At 67.0% G+C, this 22,700-nt stretch overlaps 1 protein-coding gene across 1 annotated transcript in view; it reads right to left on the bottom strand.

Moving 5' to 3' along the window:
- Positions 1-3,381: 3,381 nt before the first annotated feature.
- The window catches only part of LOC144727815 (uncharacterized), a 36,023-nt gene continuing 16,704 nt past the window's right edge, over positions 3,382-22,700 (bottom strand). Inside the window, exons 3-4 of the mRNA XM_078606926.1 lie at positions 4,090-8,157; positions 3,382-3,957 (exon numbers count right to left, since the gene is read on the bottom strand). Of these exons, the coding sequence (XP_078463052.1) occupies positions 3,382-3,957; positions 4,090-7,938 (4,425 nt within the window). The 5' untranslated portion in view covers positions 7,939-8,157. The remainder of the gene's footprint in view (positions 3,958-4,089; positions 8,158-22,700) is intronic.

Here is a 22,700-nt window from a genome sequence, read left to right as displayed (position 1 = left end):
CAGGGCGCGACCGCTCGGGTTAATCACCGTTTATTGTTGCTGACAGAATCACGGGGTCCGGAGGGGGAGGAGTGTGGGGGATACGGGGGAGGGGGGTACCCTGCTGGTGCCCCCCCCCCTCCATACCCCTCCTCCCCTGCCCCCCGCCCCTCCCCTCCGGGAACTCCGCGGAAGCTCTAGCTCTCTAACAGTCGAGCGTGCGTGGATGTCTGATATAAACACTGAGCAGCGCGGAGCTTCGTGATGGATGAGACAGAAGCAGACGACGAATCGCGGCGGTGGCTTCTCGTCTCTCTCGAGTTCGCGGTGCGTTCGAGTGCAAGGCGGGCGGCGTCGCTGAGACCGCACGAAAGGCGAGGTCCGGGGAACTTACAAAGATTTCTACAGCGGGGATTTTACTCCCGCCGCCGCCTCCTCCTCCTCGTGCAGGGAGGGAAGGCGGAGGGCGCAAGGAGACGAATGTTCGCGTCTAAACAAAGACGTGGTCTCGGCTCCCTCTGCAGCCTCGGCGGCGGCCAGCCCTCCATCCTCCTCCTCCCTCTCGCTCTCTCCATCCTCCCATAAACAGCTCCTGGCAGCTCACAGAGCCCCCCCCCCCGCCGCCTCCCTTAAAAGCCCCCAGTGAGAGGGGGTCACGCATCAGCAACGGGCGGCGCTGAGCGCACGTCCCCACGTCCCCGGACCCACCGAGCCCCGACCCCGGCGATGCCACTGTCACGAATTCCGAGTGACGAGGCGACGATACAATCGCGTTCCCTTTCGTCTCGTACGGGAGCCCCCCCCCACTCCGCCACTACCACCCACGCCGCTCGGCTCCCAGCGCGTGGGGAGCCCCCCCGGTGGCTCTCGCTGCGTCTCTCTGGGGGGGGGGGGGGGGGGGAATCCGCGCTCGCCCGCACCAGTGAAGCACCGCAGGTGCGCGAGTCGCCGCCGTCTGGGAGTCCAATGTCGATGACTTCGCTACGCGGCGACAGCGGCGGGGGCGCAGCGTGGAGGGGGAAGCGTGGAGGGGGCAGCGGAGGGAGTTTGCATCGCGGCTTCTGCACCCTGCCCGGCCTCCCCCGCCCCTTCTCATCCCATACCCACAGCCCCCCGAGTGACGTCACCTGCGAGTTTTATGAATGGGGACGATCTCTAATCCCCCCGCCCCCCCCCCCTTGGGAGACGGCGCCGTTAACCCCCCACCCCCTAACCCCCCCCGCCACTGCCCCCCACGGAGGGTGCCGCTAACAATAGCGCGACTTTGGTTGAAATCCGCGCGGAATGCGCGGGGCCCACGCGGAGCTACGCTCGGGTGGGGAGGGAGGGAGGGGGCCGGGGGTGGGGGGAGAGGCAAGGGGAGGACGGAGCAAGGGCGGGGGGAGGAGGGGGGGGAGGAGCGATGACGGGAGCAAGCGAGTGGGAAGATTGGGGGAACGGAGAAGGGAGCAGGAGGTGATCAGAGGAGGGTGCAGGAGGAGGGATGAGGGGAGGGTAGCAGGACTGTGGGAAGAGACGGGAGGGTGGGGGGGCAGTCGGAAGTGGCAGAATGGTGACAAGAGGAGGCAGAAGGAGAGAGGGGAGGGGGTCATGGTGGGAGGGGCAGGGGGGGAAGGAAGGAGGAGGGTGCCAGGAGGGAGCAGCGGGCAACTCGAGCCTGGGCGCTGCGCCTCCCTCACTGCCCACTGCCCCCGCCCCTCCCTCCCTGCCCACTGGAATGTTCACGCTCAACGCTCTGATGCTGCTCGGGCCCCACCCCGTGGCAAGCGACGCGGCCCCCTTCGCCGCCCAGGCGCCTCGGGGTCACAGGGACCCGGGGACTCGGGGTCACAAGGACTCGGGTCACAGGGACTCGACTACTGGGTTCCCAATTGGCACATATTTGTTCGAGTAATAAGCACGGTTTAATCAAAGAAAGAACTTGAGAACATGGACAACACAAAACGCTCCCTCAAAGAACAGAGATTGGCCAAACGTCCCAATGCAGGACCCTCCTTAGATCGAGTCTTGGGAACCGGGCGAGGCTCTCTCGAGGAGAAGGCGACACGCCACTGTGACGCCGCTCATCGCCGCCCGCTCACGTCGAGGGTCAGCGAAAGGCATCGCAGGGTGTCCCATCTGCATCGCCAGCGTGGGAGACGATTGTTGCGATGTGACGTCACGCACCGCGACGTCGTCCGGCGCAGCTCGCGGAGAGCGTCGGGGAACTCGCGCGTCAGCGCCGAGTCGGCCGCGTCGCGAACCGCGGCGAACGCGACGATTTTGCTCGAGCCCCGTCGTCGAAACCGCGGAAGCAATCCGCCGCTCCGGCGCGGACGCGGCAACCGAGAGAGGGCCGCCCTCGTCCGCTCAAACCGGCGGCGACCCGTGGCCGCTCGCGCCAAGCTTCCCGGCGCTCGAGTCGCCGTGGACGTTGGGAGACGATCGACGGGACGGGAGGGTCGGGGGACGCCAACGAATCGTTTCAGTGTCGAGGGTCGGCTCGTCAGGGAAGCCGTGGCCAACGAGCGGGGGGCAAACGCCGACTTGGTCTGTACAACGGAGCGATTTCCCCCGCGTCCGATTGGAAGCCCGGCGATTGCGCAAAGCGCTCGCACCTCGCTCGAAAGGCCCCCCCCCCCCCTCCGACCTTGCGCCCTCCGCAGCCCGTCGCTGCGACTCATCCAGATGCCCGCGCCCTCGTCACGCGCAGCCGCCACCGCGCATCGTTCACTCCGTTTTGAAAGCGCGAGGAAATGTACGGCGGGGACACGACGCGGCGGAAACCGTCGGCCCGCACGGCGAATGCGGGCGCCATGCCCACCTCCCCCCACCGCACCACTCCAGTTGGTCGCCCCCGACACGACCTCTCGACCTCTCGTCCCTGGCGGCCCTGCTCGGTGGGGTCCTCCTCCGGATTGGGGACGGTGGATCACTCGGGACCACCGTGGCCTGAGCCCCACACACCCAGCACCGCCGACTAGTCCTGCGTCAATCCATCACCTTGCTCGGGGGAAGTGGTGGGGGGGGGGCACCTCCACTGCCGTATTCCGCGTGGGGTGCGGCTACAGTACATTCTCTACTCGTAATCTCATCGCGCGGATTATACACACACACATATATATATTAGCTTGAAAACTGTACCCGGCTAGCGTTTCTATGACAACATGCAGATGCGCTGCGTGTTGGTAATGAGTGAGGCGTTCCTCTGCCAAGTGCCGCCTTCCCCCTCCTCCCCTCCCCCGAAAGCTGCCCGACCCCCCCACCCTCGCCCCCCTTCCCGCCGTTGCCTCCGAGTCGCGGGCTCCGGGTCTAGTGTCCCAAGGTCGAGCGAGCGAGCGCGCTCCGACGGACAAGCAAAGCCGCGTATGTACACGCGGCGCCCCCCGCGCGAAGGGACCGCGGCCGGTCCTCCTCCGGTCTTCAGAGGTCGCAGGCGTGCGGGACGCTCCGCAGTTCGGCCCGGCAGGGGAACGCGGCGGCGGCCGCGGCGGCGACGGCGGCGACCCCCGCAAGGTCGTGCGGCACCGCGCCGCCGTCGCGCGCGAGCGCCTCGCTCTGCGCCCGCGCCATCTGCTCCCTGATCTCGGCCGCCACGGCCAGCTCCAGCAGCTTGTTCTCGGGGTCGTCCTCCACGGCGTCGAGCGACGGGGGGGCGCGGCGGCCCGCGGCGGCGGCGATGACGGCGACGGGGGCGGCGGCGGCAACGCGTCCCACGCAGAACGGCGCGCGGTATCCGTCCGCGACGACGCCGGAGACGTCGACCCTGCCGGGGTCGCGGGGCACGGCGACCTCCGCCACCTCCGCGACCTCGGCGACCTGGACAACCTCGGGGACCTCGATGGCCGCGCGAAGAACCGTCCGCTCTCTGCTGCGGCGCAGGCTCGGCCGCCCGCGCCTCTGGAAGCGGCGGAATCGGCCGCGGGTCGGCCCCGGCGCGTCGCCCTCTCGCCGATCCGGCAGGGGCTCGCGTCCCACGCCCGGCCTCGGCTCCGCTTCCTGCTGCGCGACGGCGAACGCCCGCTCCTGCTGCTGCTCCAGCTGCTGCTGGTGCTGCTGCATTTGCAGGTGCCTCCGACCGACGAACTCGGCCCGCGCGCCTCTCCCTCCCGCCGCCTTCCCTCCCCGCACCCCCCGGCGCCGCCTGCAGCCCCGGCCCCTGCCCCCGCGGCCCCCATGCCCCCCCCTGGAGCGGGGGCCTCCGCCGCGGCGCCCCCGCCCCCCCCGCCCGACCCCGGGCCCCGGCGCCCCCGCCGGCGCGTCCCCGCCGGGCCCCGCGCCTTCCGCGTGCTGCATCGGGTCCCGGATCCAGCGCAGCTGTCCGTGCTTGAAGGCGAAGCGCGTGTCGCCGAACCAGCGCACGATGTCGGAGCGCGGCAGCCCCGAGCGCAACGACAGCTCCAGGTACTCGTCGGACGACGGCCACTGCGTGACCCTGAAGAAGCTCTTGAGCACCGAGAGCTGCTCCTTGGTCTTCTTGGGCCGCGAGTACGGCTTCTTGCCCCGCCCGGCGCCCTTCTTCAGCTTCAGCAGCTTCACCTTCTGCTGCTGGTACCGCCGCTTGCTGGGAGAGGGGCCCGCGGCGCTCGCGCTCACGGCGTCGGCAGCCGCCAACGTCGGCGGCTTGGCATCGAGCGGCGACGGAGCGGCTGGGTCGTCCGGGGTGCGCGGCGCCGGAGACTCCTTGCGCTCGAGGCGGATGCGCACCTTGTTGCAGTAGGAGTTGAGCCCGGCCTTGTAGTCGGACGTAGCGGAAATTCTAAACTTCTTCTTGGTCCCGTTTTCAAAGCTGCCGAAGTAGACGCGGGGGACGGCGCCGTGCGGCGCCGGTTCGGCCACCGGCCCCGCCGCGCGCTTCACCCCGTGCTGCTTCGAGCCGCCGCCGGGCTCCGAGGCTCTGCAGCGGTCGCGCTCTCCAGCCCCGGCCCCCGCGCCGGTGTCGACCCGTGAGCAGCTGGGGCCCTCGGGTCCGTCGGGCGGCGCACGCGCGTCGATCCGGGCGCCGCCGCCCCCCCGCCAGGTGGCGCAGTGCGACCCGGCGTCCGCCCCAATGTCGCGTCGGCAGGGCGCCGCGTCCGAGCCGTTGGGCCGTGCCGCCTCGTGCGCCGCGGGCCCCGCGACGACGCTCACGGGGGCCGGCCCCGGGTCGTCCGCCGCCTCGGCGGCGCCGCCCAGACGGGCAAGCTGACCCTCGGCGCCGGCATCGATCCTGCCGGCCTCCGGCTCGCGGTTCGCTTCTCCCACGAACGGCTCACGCGACGTCGACGCTCCTGCCGCCGTCGCCGCCGCCGCCGCCGCCGCAGCCGCCACGGCGGCCGCCATCGCTGCTCGATCCTCCTCCTCCTCCTGGAGGAGCTTGAGGTGCTCCTGGGCCCGGGCGGCCCAGTTGAGCGAGTCCACGATGCTGAGCGACGGGTGGGCCGTGACAAAGTCGTCCTGGCGCAACGCGCGCAATCCCGCGGCCGCGGCGGCGCCGGCTGCCCCGCCATCGTACACCATGGGGCACATGGTGGGCAGGTTGCGGCTGAAGAAGCGCGTGCCGGGGCAGCGCAGGTTGCGGTAGTGGTAGCGGCTGTCGCTGAACCACTTCTTCACCTCCGACTTGGTGAGGCCCGTGCGCTCCATGATCCTGCGCAGCTCCGCCTCGTCGGGGTGCTGCTCGCGGGCAAAGCTCGCCTTCAGCTGCGCCAGCTGCTCCTTGCTCTTCTTGTGCTTGCGGCTGCGCTTGGCCACCGGCAGCCACAGCGGCGACATGAGCAGCGGGCTCAGGTTGGGCGCCGACGCCGAGCCCGCGCCGGGTGCCGGCTCGGGCCCCCGCGACGACGACGTCGAGGACGGGGCCAGCGGTGCGGCGCCCGCGCCGGGCGGCGGCGCCGTGGCCGGGGAGGCCCCCCCGTCCGACGGCGACGCCCACGCCCCGGCGGCGCCGGGCGGCGCCGGGGTCGCCGCGTCCGTCCCCTCCGCGCGGACGTTCGACAGCTGCGACGCGACGGGCAGCAACTTGGGCGCGATCGCCGAAAACTGCTTGGAGGCCTCACGGCTCCGGCACTCCTCGTCGGTGCCGTACGGCCCCTTGCCGCAGCTCGGGCGCCTGGGGCTCACGGCGCCGGCGTCGAAGCCGTCGCACGGTCGCTTGTGGGGCGGCGTCCTCCGGGGCTTGTGGGCGCAGTCCCTGGAGGCGCTCGGCGGCCGGGCGAGCGCCGCGCGAGCGCCCGCCCCGAACTTTCCTGCCGCCTCCTCCCCGTCGCCGCCGGTCTCCTCGTGCTGCTCCGACGCCGCGCGCTTGAACACGATGCCCCCCGCGCCGACTTCGTGGTTGCTGATGGTGCTGGTGCTGGTGCTGCAGCTGGTGCCGCCGCCGCCGCCGTTGTTGTTGATGATCTGATTGATGATCTGGTAGGTGACGCTGTGCGGCACGAGCTGCGGGCCCTGCTGCGCCTGCTGCGCCTGCGCGGGGATGACGATGGGGCTGGGCAGCACCGCGATGACGGGCGCGGAAGCGCCGCCCGGCTGCCCTCCCAGCACGCCGCCGGCGCCCAGGTGGCCCAGGCTCAGGCCGAACGCGCCCGCGGCGCCGCCGCCAAACAGCCCCGCGCCCAGCGCCGCGATGGCGTTGGCGATCAGCTGCCGCCGCGCCTCCTCGATCTCCTCCGGGGACCAGCTGATGCCGCTCTGCACGCGCCGCGCCGCGAACCAGCTGCGGATGCGCTCCTCGGAGAAGGGCGTCACGGATGCCAGCCACGACACGTCGCCCTGGGAGGGGTACGGGAAGCGCGCGAACGCCGTCGCCAGGTGCGGGTTCGCGTCCATCGCCGGGTCGGGGTCCACCACGCTCAGGATGGACACCACGGAGCCCAGGCCACCGCCGAGGGCCGCCGGCGACAGCCTCTGCACGGCGTGCGACTGCTGCCCGTGCCCGCCGTAGGGCGAGGCCGCGGCGTGCAGCGCCACCTGCTGCTGCAGGTTCTGCTGCGGGCCCTGCACGATGTGGTGCAGCACCGGGTTGAAGATCTGGAAGGCCGCCGGCTGGGTCACGTTGAGCGCCAGCGCGCCCTTGGAGAGGCCGGCGTCGGGAGCGTAGAGGTCGCTCAGCCGCACCGCCTGGCCCAGCCCCACGCCGGTCGGCAGCACGGCCAGCGTCTTCTGCGACCCGTCCGAGTCTGCCGCCGACGCGGCCTTCGCCTGCTGCGCCGTCGCGTGGCACTCGAGCGGCCCGGCGCGACCCTGCGCCCCCGCCGTGTCGCCCTCGTCTGCCGCCGACCTGAACCGGCGGCCGTCCGAGCGTCCGTTGTCGCCGTCGCAGATGGACAGCGGCTGGCCCTTGGCGGGCCTCGCGGGGCTCTGCTCCAGGATGGTCTGGTCCTGTCGCTTTATGACGCGCAGGCGCATGCTGTTGAGCGACGGGTGGTGCCGCGAGTTGTGCTCGGCGAAGGCGCCCTGGCGCGCCGTGCGGAAATCGCACGCGCGGCAGATGTACACGGGGTTCACCACGACGTTGGGGTGCGCCGTGTCCACGTGGCACGTGAACAGGCCGAAGTCCTGCGTCGCCAGGTGGCAGTGCTTGCACTCGTAGCGGCCGCCCGCCGAGCCGCGCGACTGCGGCGGCGGCGCGGGAGACGGCGCCGACGTCGCGCGGCACCGCCCCCGCACGCTGAGATCCTGCGGGCGGTCCTCGTCATCCTCGTCAAGCTCGTCCTCCTCGTCGTCGTCGTCGTAGTTGCGGCGGCCGTCCCCGCGGCGGCGGGAGTCATCGCCGTAGCGGTCGCCGGCGCGCGACGGGGGCGGCGCCAGCATCGGCGGTGGGGAGGAGGAGGCGGCGCGGCCGAGCTGCTGCTGCTGCTGGGCCCGCTGAGCGGCCACGGCCGACGAGAAGCTGATCCACGTGGCGGCGGCCGCCTTGAGCGCCGAGTCCTGGTGCAGCGCGCCCGACGGGAGGTTGAGGAACGCCGGCGCCGGCGTGAGCCGCTGCTCGCTCGTCATCGCCGCCGCTGTGCGATCGCTGGCGCGCTCACAGCACGGGGCGCCGCCTAAATGCTCCTGCTGGTCCTACCGCTGCTGCTGCCGATGCTGCCGATGCCGTACTCCATGTGGGCGGGTGGTGCAGCCGCACAGCGGGACCGGCCGTGGGATGCAGGCGCGGTGCCGGACGCTAGCGGTGAAGGCCACGGTGCGCGGCACGAAGAAGCATCCCGGTCTCACCTGCGACACGATACACGACGTGGCGCACGACACAACATTACAGAACGCAACACACGAGAAATAAAATAATCAGACAACACGCCTCCTCTAGGCGCGTCTGTCACCCCGCGTGGACCTCTGCACTCCCAGCAGGCCGAGCGGCCGGAGGGAGCAAGCGGCGTGGAGCGGGCGCCGCCCAACGGCGTGAACCGCACAGGACGAGCCGTCTCCTGCCTCCAAACTCATAGCCTCGTAACCACACTCCGTTAGCCACGTAACCACACACATTCACCTAAGCACGCTCCGTTAGTCACGTAACCACACACATTCACCTAACCACGCTCCGTTAGTCACGTAACCACACACATTCACCTAACCACGCTCCGTTAGCCTCGTAACCACACACATTCACCTAACCACGCTCCGTTAGTCACGTAACCACACACATTCACCTAACCACGCTCCGTTAGTCACGTAACCACACACATTCACCTAACCACGCTCCGTTAGCCGCGTAACCACACATTCACCTAACCACACTCCGTTAGCCGCATAACCGAATGCCTTTACTTCACCGCACGCCCAGTAGGACTTCTCCTTCCTCACCATCACCGCTGCTCCTTCCCCCCGATGGACTCCCCCTGAGGGCGGCCAATTAAACTGTACCCCCACCCCCCGGTGGCCGCCACCGGCACCGCCGCGGTCACCACGAACTCCCGGCACGGGCACGGCGAGCTCCCGGCACGGGCACGGCAAGCGAGGTCGCCGGGTTGAGCTGGAGAGGCGTCGCTTGCGGTTTTGTCGTCCGGTCACATCCTCCCCTCGTCGGTCACCGTGGGCACAAAATCCGCGTCGTCGTGGACGCAACCGACGCGGGCGTCCGGCGCTCGGCGGCGCGAACGCCGACGATCCCTCACCGATGAAATTGGCCCGGCAGCTGCGGGCGCGAGCGGCGACGCAATTAAAACGCGTGTTTAATAAATAACCCGCGACCCGGAAACCAGCGCGATCGGCGGAGCGGCGCCGTCACCCCGAGCGACCGCTGGCGCGCGGGCCCGCGCACGTGTACACGCGCGGACACGCGCAATCGTCCGCGTAGGAACAGCGAGCGTAGAAACAGCGAGCGCGCATGCCTGGGCAGCGCGCTGCGTAATGGACCCTGGCGGCTGCGTCCTTCCAACTGCCCCCCCCCTCTCCCTCTCTCCCTCCACCCCCGCACCCCCGCCCCGGTCCTGGCCGCGCCGCCGTGTTTACGCCTTTGGCTGCGGCGCGGCTCAGCTCCAGATTAACCCCTCCCCGCACCACGTGCACACGCGGGCGGCGAAGGCGGCGGGCCCAAGCCACGGCAACCGCCGAAGCCGGGCGACGTCAGGAGGACTTCGCCCAAACTGGACGTCAAACTGACCGCGCGACCTCCGCCGCCGCCGCCGCCATGGCCGCTCTCTCCGTCTCCGCGGCCGCGGCGGCCAGGGTCGTCCGGCGGCCCTGCGACTTGCGCCATCGTCACGGGGCCTCGCCTAGTTTGCCTGCTGGGTCGACTGCTCTCCGGCCCGGTAGGAAGCATGTGGCACAAAGACAAAGATGCCCCCCGACCCCCCCGTGTAGCCTACACAGACTGTTGGGGCAAGTGCTCTTAGCGAGCGGCCTATGAAGGCCGGCGTGGCGCACCAGGGACCGATGGCGGTGGCGTCGACTCTTGGCCCCACCGAGGGCGGCACTTCCCTCCGATCCCCGTGATTATTATCAAGATGCATTATCATTATTATCAAAATCAATAATCCATCGCGATCAATCAGCCCGCCCAGCACCCGCACGCGAACCGATTTCATCGTCGCTCCATCTCCGTGGTGGACGCGGGTCCCAAACGCGTTGCTCCCAGTTCCCGTCCTCCTCGCCCGTCATCCCGCTCTTCTGGCCGTTATGCCGCATCTGGCATTCGCGGAGCGGGCGATGTTACCAATAACGAGCGCGTGTCCTCCAGTCCACGTGCCCCTCCTCCTGTCCATCGTCAACGTGCGATACCCACGCGGCACATGCCGGCACCCTCATTAAGGCACCGAGGTAGAACCGCCCATGCTGCTGCTGCTGCCGCAGCAGGTGCGTTGCGCGTGACGTGCGCCCCCCCCCTGCACTCGCGTCGTCACACGCCGTTTGCATCGATTCGCGTCACTCAACGAGCGATTGAATCGACGCGCGCGCTGGCAGAAACCCACTTGCCCTTACCGCCCAACGGGGCTTGGAAGGTTTGCACAAATTCTCCGCGCGATCCACCAACCCTTGCCTCTCGAGTGCTCTGGATCACTGCCCTGCACCTCCATCAACATCGCCACGGTCATTTCCCCTGTGAACCGTCTGGCCGCCGCGTTTGAACCATCTTTCGGTGAACTTGATTTTTCAACGCCAAACACGTGACGGCGATTATATAATGAGATAATAAATCGGTATGCGGCGAAAGAGCTTAAGAATGTGGAGCATATCACTGTAAGCTGGTAACGTTTCAGGCAACGGCCCTGCTTCCAAGCGCATCCCTTTTAAGGCCACGGTGTCATCGACTTTGTTGCGTGCTTGTGCTGCACCCATTGCCGACGCCGCGCTGGTAAATTATTTTGACGGCAGGGTTCGACTGCCGACTCGGGGCGGGCATCCGACTGTGCGGGATTCGTACTCCCCCCACCGTGTTCTCGACGGTTTTTCCCGCGGGTTCTCCGGTTTCCTCCAATAGCAAAAAAATATATTTAAAAAACGCTCGCTCGCGGAGCCGTTGGCGGAGCGTGAACTCCCGAGTGTGGGGGAGAGGGCCCTGCGCCATTTGCTCTCCGTGCACGGCGCTCGCTGCCGGACTCAAAAAACACCACGAAGGACGCGGACGCCGCCGTCGTCCCCGCCGCATGGGATCCGCTCGGCGGGCAGCGGCGAGCCAGAAAATGTATACGCACCCTGGCACACCGCAGCCAGTATATGTCTCAATATGACCGTGGCGACTGGTGCGACCACTAGCCACGTGCCGCATGCTCCAGTCGAACGTCGACATAAAAAATATTTTGGTGAGAAATGAATTCTCGAGCATCATCGTGTTGAAGCGCACTGTGTGTTGGGTAAACTGAGCGCGTGTGCGCGTGCGCATGTCGGTCTGGCCAACAGCCCTCGGCAGCCGTCAAACGCAAGCACACATGCACACACGCACACACGCATACACGCGCGTCGCCTCCCGTTGTTCTTTCGCAGCGAATATCGATCGCCCCCATTTTTTTAGTTGCAACGGCTGAGATGCACGGCCTCCGCGCCAAGGCACGCACGCGTGCCGGGTCCGCATGCGAGCCGGGTCCGCACGCCCGTGCGTACGCACACGGCGGGGCGCGATGGTCGCGGAGAGCGAGCGCCGAGCGCGTACCCTCCAGGCGCGTCGCGCCTCGTGCGTACGCTCGGCGCGTTGCCCGCGACGGGCAAACACAAACGCGACTCTCTCCGAGCAGGAATGCGGCGCTGGTTTGGGCGGAGCGCGCAGGGCGGCGGGCGCGTACACGCACGCACGCGCCGCCAGGCTGGCCCCCACAGGCCCCCGCCCCCCCCCCCGCCCGCCCCGGTGAGGGATGGCGCCCGCCGTGCGGCAGAGAAACCACGGGCGCAGCCCCCCGCTTAATCCCCACGTCCAAGCCGCGCCGACGCGGAGAACTTGCATTCCCGCGCCGACCCCAATTATATAACCGCGGGGGAGGGGGCGGGCGACGTCGGGGGGGGGGCCGGGGTTCGTTGGGGTTCGCTGGGAGGGGAGGGGCGGCGAGGGGGCTCCCCGCGGAGCTCGCGTCACCCCCGGGAACACCGGCAGGAATGTCAACACAATTACACGTCCGCACCTCCGCTCCCTCCCCGTGCTTCGCGCAAATAAATCGAGGGCCCGGGAGGGAGGGAAGGGAGGGGAGGGAGAAATAATCGGCCACCATCGACCTTCAGCTCAGGAATCGCAATCAAGTCGTTTGGTTTGGTGCGTGGCGGGGTCGAGTTTTGTGGCCTGCAGGAGAACTCATGGGGCGAAGAGAACGCTGCCGCTCGCTCCCCGGCGCCCCGAGGAGAGGCCCTCCATGCCACCCGGAGCGGACAGCGACGCCGCTTCGCCGGAGCCGCACGGGGCCCGGCCATCGTGCGGGGGGGGAGCCCCCCCCCCCTGCTCCGCGGGGCCGTGAGGCCACGGATGGGCCGCGCGCGCCGAACTGGAACCGGCGTCTCCAGATTTAATTCTCAGAAACCCCCCCCCACCACCGCGACGAGGATGGGGAGGAGCGTGTCCTGAGCTGCCCCGCGCCCACGCGGCGGTAATGGCAACCACATTAGCGCGCCCGCAGACTTCACGAACAAACGCGCCGGCGCGGAGGGCCGCCCGCCCTCCTGCCCGATCGTCGGCGTTAGGCGGTTGCGGTGGCCGCGGCGAAGGGAGGCAATAACCGCGACTCGCGATTCAAAACAGAGCCGGAGCGCGCTCGACCCAAGCGCCGTAATGGGAGAGGACGTAAATCTGCGCACGAGACTCGGGCGCCAGCGCTGGCGCTATGTGGCGAGGGCAGCCAAGGAAAACAAACGCCGGCAGCAGAAGCAAGCGCCGACGGCTCCGGGCGCACGCGCGCGACGACGCGGCCTGTTCCATGACCTCATGGCGCACAAGGGAAACGTCAGGGGGATCGGTTTTTTTTTCGCCCGCATCCAGAAAAACGCCCGAGTGGCCCCAGGCCGGCGGACGCCCCCCACGACGGTCGCGTTGGCGGCTTTCCGGTCACGTTGGAGCTCCAAGGGTGCCGGCTCGCCATGCCGGGGAGGGTGACGGTGCTGGATGTGCAGCGGACGTGCCCACAATGGCGGTGGTGCGGAAGGGCACCGCGAACCCGGCGGGATCGTTCAAGTAGCCGAGTGGGTTCGACCATGCAGACAAGTAGCGTCGCCACCACCGCCTCCCTAACCGCGACCGCCACTACTACTGCCATTTCCATCAACCACCATCACCGATACCGCAACCGCCGTAACTGCCACCACTTTTCCACCACCACCTTTGCCGTCATCATCATCACTAATATCATCACTTTTCCACCACTACCTGCCATCAGCATGACTTTTCTAACAACTCCGCCACCACCGCCATCGCCACTACCATAACCGCAATCACCACCAACCACTACCATAGTCGCAATCACCACCGCCGCCACCACAACCGCCATCGCCACTACCACCACAGCCACCGCTACCGCCGCGGTCTCTCTCCGCCGAGCCCGCTGGCCGCGCTCTACGAGTAACGAGGCGAGGGTCCTCGCCGCCGGCGCCCCCTCACCCCCCCCTCGGTGTCGGTGCCCACCGGCGGGCAGAGCGCTTCACCGTGGCGCGTCCGCTTATTTATTCGTCCGACAGAGCCGGCGGGCCGGCGGCGCGGGGGCCTCGTTTGCCGGCGTCGAAGCCGACGCCAAGCGCTGGCCCTAATTACGTCCGGCGCCGGTGAGACCGCATTAAACAGCTGCGCCGATTTTTTTTCCCCTCTGTTTTTCACGAGCCCTTAGCCGCTAGCCGCCGTTCCCTCCACCTTCCTCTCGCCGCCTGATATTACAGCCCCACCCCCCGCCCCCCGCCAACTCTCCCCCCACCCCCCCCCGCCCTGTCTATTTTTTGCCTGTCGGCCCCCAAATAATTCTCGCTTGGACGCCAGCGAGCGACGGAGCGAGAACCGCGTCGCCACTTCCCGTCCTTCCTGCAGGCCGATCGATACGTCCGCCCCTCCACGGCCACGGTCCGCTTAATATGCGCTAGCTGCTCGCAGCACCCAGTGCCAACCACACTCGGCACACCCAGCACACACAGCACCCCTAGCACACCCAGCACACCCAGCACACCCAGCACCCCCAGCACACCCAGCACCCAGCGCCCAACGCCAACGCCACCCCGTATCCGGCACACCCAGCTCACAAAACCCAGCACATCCCACACACCTCGCGTTCATACAAGAAGCGGTGGCCCCAGCACACCCTGCTGCACTCGTCGCGTACACCACCCATCACAAACACCGCCTGAACGCCCCGCACATCACGCACTGTCCAACACACGAGGATAGACACCAACCTCCACCCCGATGCCCCCCCCCACCTTCCTTTAGACCCCGACCCACGCAGAGCTCGGCTCGTCACTCGGAAGCCGCCGCGAGCGAGAGCTAAACCCGGGAGGAGGTGGACCCAGGCGCTCGGGGTCTCCCGGCTTGAAACCGACCGCGGCGGAGCCGCCGCGACGCGCACCGAATCCCGGCGAGCCGCCGCCGCCTTCCGAATGCAAACGATGTCCGTGGCGCAGACGCAAGCCGCACGCGTGCGCACATGGCGGGGGGGGGGGGGGAACGGGGGGGGGGGGTGAGGAGGTTGGGTGGCCGTGGAGCGCACGCAAAAACCCAGCGAGCCACGTAGAACCAGCACCGGCAGCGCGGGCGAGCGCTCGCCACGCTGGCCGAGTCGTCCCTGCGGTAGCGGCGGCGCTCGCCGTGGCCGCTGGCTCCGGCGCTGCGGGTCCCTCTCCGCGTCGATCTGACCTAGATACACGAGGAGCGAGCGAGCGGTGCACTCCGCGCCGGAAAAAAAAATTACGATAACCGCCCGACAGCCGAAGGCGGCGGCGGCCTGGTTATAAGGGCACGTACAGCAGTCGCAGCGGCGGCAGCGGCGGCAGCTTGGGAGAGATGCGGAGAGACGTTGGGAAGAGAGAGAGGGAGGGAGAGCACGAGAGACGTTTTTCTTCCTGGTGCTGAGCCCAGGGGCTCTGCTGCGCTCATTTCACGCTGCGTGCGGTTGTCTCAGAATTGAGAATTGCGCTTTGAAAAAACCCCACCGCAGCACGGAATGGCGGGAGCCACTTGCACCAGCGGATCGAGCGAATGCGCAGGAAAAACGCAGCATGCGCGCCGTAACCGTTGCCACCGCCGTCGCCACCGCCGTCACCTGCAGCGAGGACGAGCCGACGACGCTGGCGCCGCCACCGCTGCCTCGGCAGGAGAAGTCATCGGCGTGGCGTCGCGTGGGCAGCGCGCTCAAATTCAAAACAAAAACAACAAAACTAATGCGGCGCCGCGCGCCTCTCCGTGCGCCGTACAGTGCGGCGGGATCATGCGCGCGCGCGCTCGCCCTCCCTCTCGCGCTCGCCCTCCCTCTCGCGCTCTCTCGCTCTCTCCGACTCTCTCTCCCTCGCTAGCTCGCGCTCTCCCCGCCTCGCTGGCACGCACGCACGCACGCTCTCACACGCGCCAGGGATAATTGGTTTTCCGCCAGCAAATCTGTTTCCCAACATGCTTTGCAGCGCGCGGCGCGGACGGTCTTAGTGGTGGCAGCGGCGGGGGCGGTGGAAAGAAAAACATCAATAACATTTCTAGCGGCGGCGGTGGCGGCGGCAACCGAGCAAAACCGCTTTTACTCCGTGCCAAGCGGCGCAACGGTGCCGAAACGAGGAGAGGGGAGGGCCCGGGGAGGATGGGTGTGGGGGCAGCGGGGCCCGTGGGGGAGGGGAGGAGGGGGTCACGGTGGAGAGGGCGGCAGCTCGAGGGGAGGAGAGAGAGGAAGGGGTGGGGGGAGCCACGAGTCGCAAACACGCCGAGCGAGCGGCGCGGCAACGGCCGCGGCGCCGAGTTGGAAATCGCCGAGTCGGTGCCAAAAAAACCACCGGAACCAAAAAAAATAATAAACCGGACGAGCGGCGGGGCCGCCACCGCTGCTGCTGCTGCTACCGTGGCGCAGGAAGGAAAGGCTGACGGCCGGGCTCGTGGCGGGGCACAGCCGACGTCTGGAACTAACCGCTCCGCATGCCCCGGAGGGTCGCTCTGACCGGCGTTGCCACCATTCCCACCGCGGACAAAAAAAAAACAGCATGTAGGTTTCCCGCTCGGCCGAGGTGTAGTAACCAAAACAGTGCCATCCACGACTGCAACAAAGTTTAACACGAGACCGGGACGAGATTTCGGTACAAGTGATGCCAATTCCTGGCGGGACCGTCTCAGTGAAACCCCAACAGGTGGCACCCTGAGCTGCAGCAGAGTTGATCCCACAGACACCGAGGGGGCAGGGACAGGGGGATGGGGTGGACAACGGTGATCGCTGGACCAGGAGAGAGCGATGCACAGGGCGAGGGGGGGAGGGGTGCCGGGGGGGTTTGAGTGATGCTGCTACCCCAATCTGCCTCCCACAGCCAGGGGCTGCCGCACGGAAAGGAAAACATTCCCACCAGCCCCGTGTATTTATGTTGCTGCGGCTGCGCGTTTATCACACTCCACGCACGTCCAGCAGTGCCGCCCGTCCTCACTTAGCGGTGGCCATCGGAGCTCAAGGAGACGGCGGCCCTCTGGGAACATGCAGTCCTCACGGCATCGCTCGTGCTAACCCCCACCCCCCCTCCCACCGTGACCCCACCACTCTGTGACCCCACCACTAGCCGTGCCACTATGCCCCCAACCCCAACTTCTAACGCCACCCACCTAACAGTAAGCCTACCCCTAATCCATCACCTAAATCTATCCAGAACTATACCCACAAACTAACTCCCAACCCGAACAATACTGCTAACCCTACCCCTAAAGCTACCCGCTGACTCGACTTCTTACCATATCTCAACCCCTAACCTTAACCATACCCCTCACCGTCCCAAGCTACGCACCGTCTCCGTAGTCCGAACTCTATCCCTCATCTTGATCATGGTTCTAACCATAGCTCCTACTCAAAACACTAGCGGGCCCCCCCCCTACCAGTTCCAACGCGAACTTGGTATCGCAATGCAGTGGACCCACTTAGCACGAGCACACGTACCAATCCCAATGCTCCACCACCGCGGTGGACGTACCCCGAGGCGCTTTTCCCCCCTTTGTCTGCAACTCCGTAGTGATCCTCGCTCCACCGTCTGGCCCGCGACGTGCCCTGCCCCAAAAGCCCCCGCTCACTTTTACGAACCGTCGTGTTGACGTCATTCGCGTGCGATCTCTAATCCACATGCTCGCTCCCCCCCCTCTCCCGCTCTCAGTTGTGACTCCAAGCACGGGTCCATCCCTCACGTTCCGTCCCCGCGGTCAGCGGCTACGTTAGCGACGTGCGGCGCGGCCACTCGCCCGCTCGCGCTGTGCCCCCGCGTCCGACGCATCGGAGCGTCGCCGCCACCGTCACCGTTGGCTACGCCAAAGCGCTCCGCAAGCTGTTCCCCCTCGCCTCTCCGCCCCCCATCCGCGTGGATCGCGGCTCCGGCCACCGCATCGGCTACCCACGTCCCGCCGTGACGGTGCCGCTCACACGCAAGTGAATGTAAATGGATAACGACGCGATTAATGCACTGGACGAAGGCTCGGCGGGGGATTTTTGGGTGCGGTTTTGGGCACTTGCGGCCTCCCAACGTCCCCCGCTAACTGCCCTGCGCCCCCCCCCCCACTCCCCCCGAACCCCATCGCAGGCAAGCGAGAGGAGATTTCCATTTGAACACGGAACAGAAGGAAGTCCCGCCCTGCCGCGCGCACTCACACGGAGCTCCCAAGGGACCCCCACCCCTCCGATTCCTGCTGCCCCCCAGCGACGGCGGGAGTCTCCACCGGGCCGGCCAACATCCCGTCGAGTTGGCGCACCCGCGGGCAACCGCTCGTCGCACCCACATCCCGCTGATGTCACGCCGAAATTGGCGCCGCCGCCGCACGTGACGCAATTTGGGACGGCGAGGGGACGCAAGCCCCGCGTGGCACACGGCGACGGCGCGCACACAGGGTGGCACAACGGGGTACGGCACGCGGAACGTGGCGCGTGGCACAGGGAACGTGGCAAACAAGAGCACGGCGTTCGGCTAACGGGACAGGGCAAGCGGTATACGCGAAACGGACGGTGCCACGCAGGATATCGCGCACGCCCGTACAGGACACGGCAAGCGTACACAGCGCACGGCGCGGTGAGCGCCGACCGTGCCACGCGGGGCAGGGGGGGGGCGCAGAGCGAGCTACGCACGACGCGGAACGCGGAGTTCGGCCCATCGCCCGCGGGCGGCACAGCACTGGGCAGGGTGTGGCGCGGAAGAGGGCGGAGTGGAGGGAGGGAGGGAGTGGGGAGCACTGGCAAAACCAACAAAAGCAGCAACGTGAGCAGCGGGAGTCCAGGGCAACCGGGGCCCAGCCCCTGCCCGCACCCTCTCCCCTTCAACCCTCAGCTCCCAAAATATCCTCCCCGTGCTGGCGTTTCGTGGGCCTGAGGGCCGACGGCCCTCTCGACCGACCCAGACGACGCGCGTGCCCGCGGGCCGCCGCCACCGCCGCGGCGCACGCCCAGGTCGCGCTCCTCGGGGCGAGAGCTGCCGGCCATACGGAGTGACAAGACGCACAAAGCACTCGGAGACAAAGATCCAACCCGTGTAGCCTTCCATAGACTGTTGGGGCAAGTGCCGTTAGAGAGCACCTACGAAGGCGGCCGCGGCGCACGAGGGGCGATGGTGCGGCCAGCGCCACGTGCGGCCGCCTTTGTCTCACAAGTCTTGATGTTTACACACCACACCAGCTACTCTTATTAGGCCGAGCCGACCCAGTGGAGGGCCCAAGACCGATGTCGATATTCGTCACTGATATTGGCCGTGAGCAGAAATTGGACCCGAGTCACCGGGTTCGCAGCGAAACGCGCGAACAATTACACTGCCGCTACCCAACACGCACACACACACACACACGCACACGCACGCATACGCACGCACACACGCACGCACGCGCGCACACGCACGCGCGCACACGCACGCACGCGTGCACACGCACGCACACACACACGCACACACAGGGACAGAACCGCAGCAAGAAAAAAGGCGGATCCTGCCCCGGAGTTCGGCAACCATTACCGCACTCCGCCCGTCGGCACGGGCTGCCAGGGGGGCAACTCACACAGCCAAAACGTCTCCACGCAGCTCAGTGCGTCCCACGGCTCGCCCCGAAACCAACACCGCGCCCGCCTCCCCCCCACCGCACCCCCGCACCCCTGCGCCTTATCACCTGCAGCCAAGACAAACACGGAGTCACGGCGAGCGGCTAAGGCAATGTTTGTACTGGGGGTTGCTCTGCCACCATCACCACCGCCGCCGCAGGGGCAGGTCCCGGAGCCGGGAACATCGGCCCACTCTTCCTCCGCCGTTCGCACGCGGCTAAAACACCGCCCGGGCGCGTGCAAACTGTGGGCACGTGGCGCGAGCGAGCGGGCGAGCGGGCGGGCGAGCGGGAATTAAAATTAGACGACACCGGGAGTGGAAAATCTGAAGCGAGCAGCGCGGCGCGACTGTCACGGCCGCCGGGTCTCTCTTTAAAATGTGCGGCGTCTCTCTCTCCTCCCCGCACTGCCGCAGCGGTCCGGCGCGCCGTGCCGCGTATAAATTATGGAGGAGGCAGGGCGAGGAGGGCGGCGGTAACGGCGGCGGCGGCGGCGTCAGCGTGCGAGCTGGCAAGCGCGATCGCCGCGGCGCCGGCGCCGCTATTCACCTTGGGCTGACATTGAGGACGTGGGCAGCGGTGGGGGCTCGGGAGGGGGTGGGGGGGCGGTGGGAAGTATGGCACCGAGGGGGTCTCTGGGGGCGTGGAGTCACCGACAGGGGGTCACCGTGGCCGTGTCGCGTAATGAGCGCTGCTTCTCGGACACGGGAAATGGTGGGGAGGCCTTCGGGAAGGGGGAGCTGCGTAATATTGGGGGGGCGGGGGTGGGGGGGGGCAAGGTTAAGAAAATCCACGGCGCGAAACTCAACGAGCGGGACGAGTCGAGGGGCAGAACGTGGGGGGGTGTCTGGCAGAGGGATGGGGGCGGCAGCGAGGGGTGGTGCCATCAACAGACCCGGCCTGGACCCACTCTGCGATGTGGCCTCTACGTCCTTTGCGAGCGTTTTAGCTCGCAAACTCGCACCGGTGTCAATTAGCGCCGCTTGTTGCCGATCGCTTGGGGTTTTTTGGGGGGGGGGGGGGCTTCAGGCCTGTGCTCAGCTATCACGATGACAAATAGCCGAAACACCTCGGTGAGCATCCGACAAGATACCGATCAGAGCGCGTTTGGAACGTCCACAGCTACGAGCTCCCTGGACGGGTTTCACCAACTTCACTCTCGCAAACTGGCTTCCTGAGTGGGGGAGGGGTGCCGCGGAGGCAGGATGTTAACTCCCTCGCCTGGTCTACAGGAGGTCGTGGGTTCGATCCCGACCCCGACGCCTGCTGCTGTATATTTGGAGTTTGTGTCTGTCTCTCTCTCTCTCTCCCCCCGTGATCGCGTGGATTTTCCTCCGGGTCCTCTGATTTTTCCCAACACATTCAGAATCAACGTCACGCATTTTACAGTATTTGGCTGCTGCTATAAATTTCCATGCAAAAATCCGCCTCTTCGTTGAGCTATCATTGCCAGGCCGCCTTTGAAAAAGAGCTGTATAGCTCAATGGGCCTCACCTGGTGAGATAAAAATTGTTTAGTTTAGAGTTTAGTTTAAGTCTAGGGTACGTGGAAGTGGGTCTCGGCACCCCTGACAGCAGCGATTACAACCCCTTCCTGGCCCCGCGGGTCGTTGTCGTCAAACCCGCTGAACGTCCTCGCTGAACGTCCGAGTGGACCAATACGCCCGCGGTGTTAACCAGGGCGGCCTGGCCGAGTCGGACCACGAACGTCCGCGACGAGTGGCGAACGCGCAGCCGCTTGGGCCAATGCAAGAGGCGCACGCTGCTCGACGTGGCGTACAAGCGTCACACACCTGCGTCACACACCTGCGTCACACACCTGCGTCACACACCTGCGTCACACCTGCCTCACACACCTGCGTCACACACCTGCGTCACACACCTGCGTCACAACCCTGCATCACACACCTGCCCAGAGCAGTTTCATTGCATCCACGTGCCCGCGTTCTAACGCACACTAACACTCATGCACCCGCATTTGAACGTGCTCCAACACCCCCGTGCCCGTGTTCCCGCACCTCCGATTAGCGCGGTTGGCTACGTACGGTGCGAAAGAAGTTCAACGTACATAACGCACCCCGACACCCACGGCGCCCGCGTTTTAACGTGCTTCAACACCCACATGCCGGCATTCTAACGCACGTTAACACCCACGTGTCCGCATTCTAACCTGATCCAACACCCACGCGATAACGAACCACCACACCCACGTGTGCGCGTTCTAACGCCCCCGAACACCCCCACGCCTGCGTTCAAACACCCACACGTGGGTGTTTGAGCAGTGTGGGTGTTTGAGCAGTGTGCTCAAACACCCACGCGCCCGTGTTGTAACGCACACCAACACCCGCGGCAACCTACATCCTGACACCCCTGCGCCCGCGTCCTGGCGCACGCACACCCGCGGCACAGGGAGCTCCGAGCAACGTCGACGCTTCGAGAACGCCGAGAAGCGGAAACGCTTCCCGTGAGAGCGCCCATTGTTCCCCGCGCCACCCGGCGTGCGGGCAGAGCCGGGCATCGGGGAGGTTAACGATTGCTTCGGGGGGGGCGGGGGCGGCAGTGGAGGGGGGGGGGGGTCTCCATCGTTTTTGGTAAAGCACGTGACGGCGTGTCAGGCCGCACGGGGCGACGCGTTGTTTCCCGAGCGAAGCGTTCGGCGCCCGCAGCCCCGCCTGAACACTGGGCCCATTGTGGCCGAGGCGGACTCCGCGACGACGGATCGCGAAATCAAACCGCCGGGACGTTTGGCGCTCGCATCGCTCCTGTGGCGGCGAGGCCGTGGGGGGGGGGGAGGGGGCGGGGAGCGAAAAGGGGGGCGCGAGCAGATGTGGCCAAATGATTTTTACCCAATTAAATAATTTGATGGTCATTTACAAGAATTTGGCAACTTAACACCGTGACGACGGTAAACACGGCCGTCTGAATAACATTACGGGAACTTTGGCGTCCGCTGCGGAGCAGACGGCGCACGTTTGACGCAGCATTAACCGGGGCTGCCGTCGGGTTTGAACCGCGAAAGTCCGCAACAAGCCCCCAACGGAACGCTGCTAGACCCCAAGGTAACGTAGGCCGAAGCAGAAAATTTGCCATTGTGGGGGATGTGCGTGCGAGCCAGCGACACGCGTGCTAGCACACGTGTAAACACGCGTGCGAATAACACGTGTGCGTGAGCGACGCGAGCGGTGCGAGCGTCGTGTGAATCTGGTAAACCCCGCCCCCCCCCCCACCAAAGTGCCAAACCCCCCCACCCTGCCCCACCCCGCGTGGTGGACGCGGTGCGGCTGCTGAGCTCATTGTGGTGTGAAATTACAGAGTGGTGCCCGAGCCGAGCGGCGCTGGCACTGAGCAGCAGGAATGCAGAGTGTGTACGCGCGTGCAGGTTGTACGCGCGTGGAGGGTGTACGCGCGTGCAGGGTGTACGCGCGTGCAGGGTGTACGCGCGTGCAGGGTGTACGCGCGTGCAGGGTGTACGCGCGGGCAGGGTGTACGCGCGGGCAGGGTGTATGCGTGGGCGCTCCCGAGCACCCCCGTGCACACGCTTCCATCCTACGCGCTCGCTGTGCGTGTACTCGCCGCGTACCGGCCCCGCGCGTACGCCCCGCTTGTACACCCCGCGCGTACGCGCGAGCCACCGT

Source organism: Lampetra planeri, chromosome 26, assembly GCF_965212315.1.
Source record: "Lampetra planeri chromosome 26, kcLamPlan1.2.h2, whole genome shotgun sequence".
Lineage (NCBI taxonomy): Eukaryota > Metazoa > Chordata > Hyperoartia > Petromyzontiformes > Petromyzontidae > Lampetra > Lampetra planeri.
This window is presented reverse-complemented; position numbering and strand designations above follow the sequence as displayed.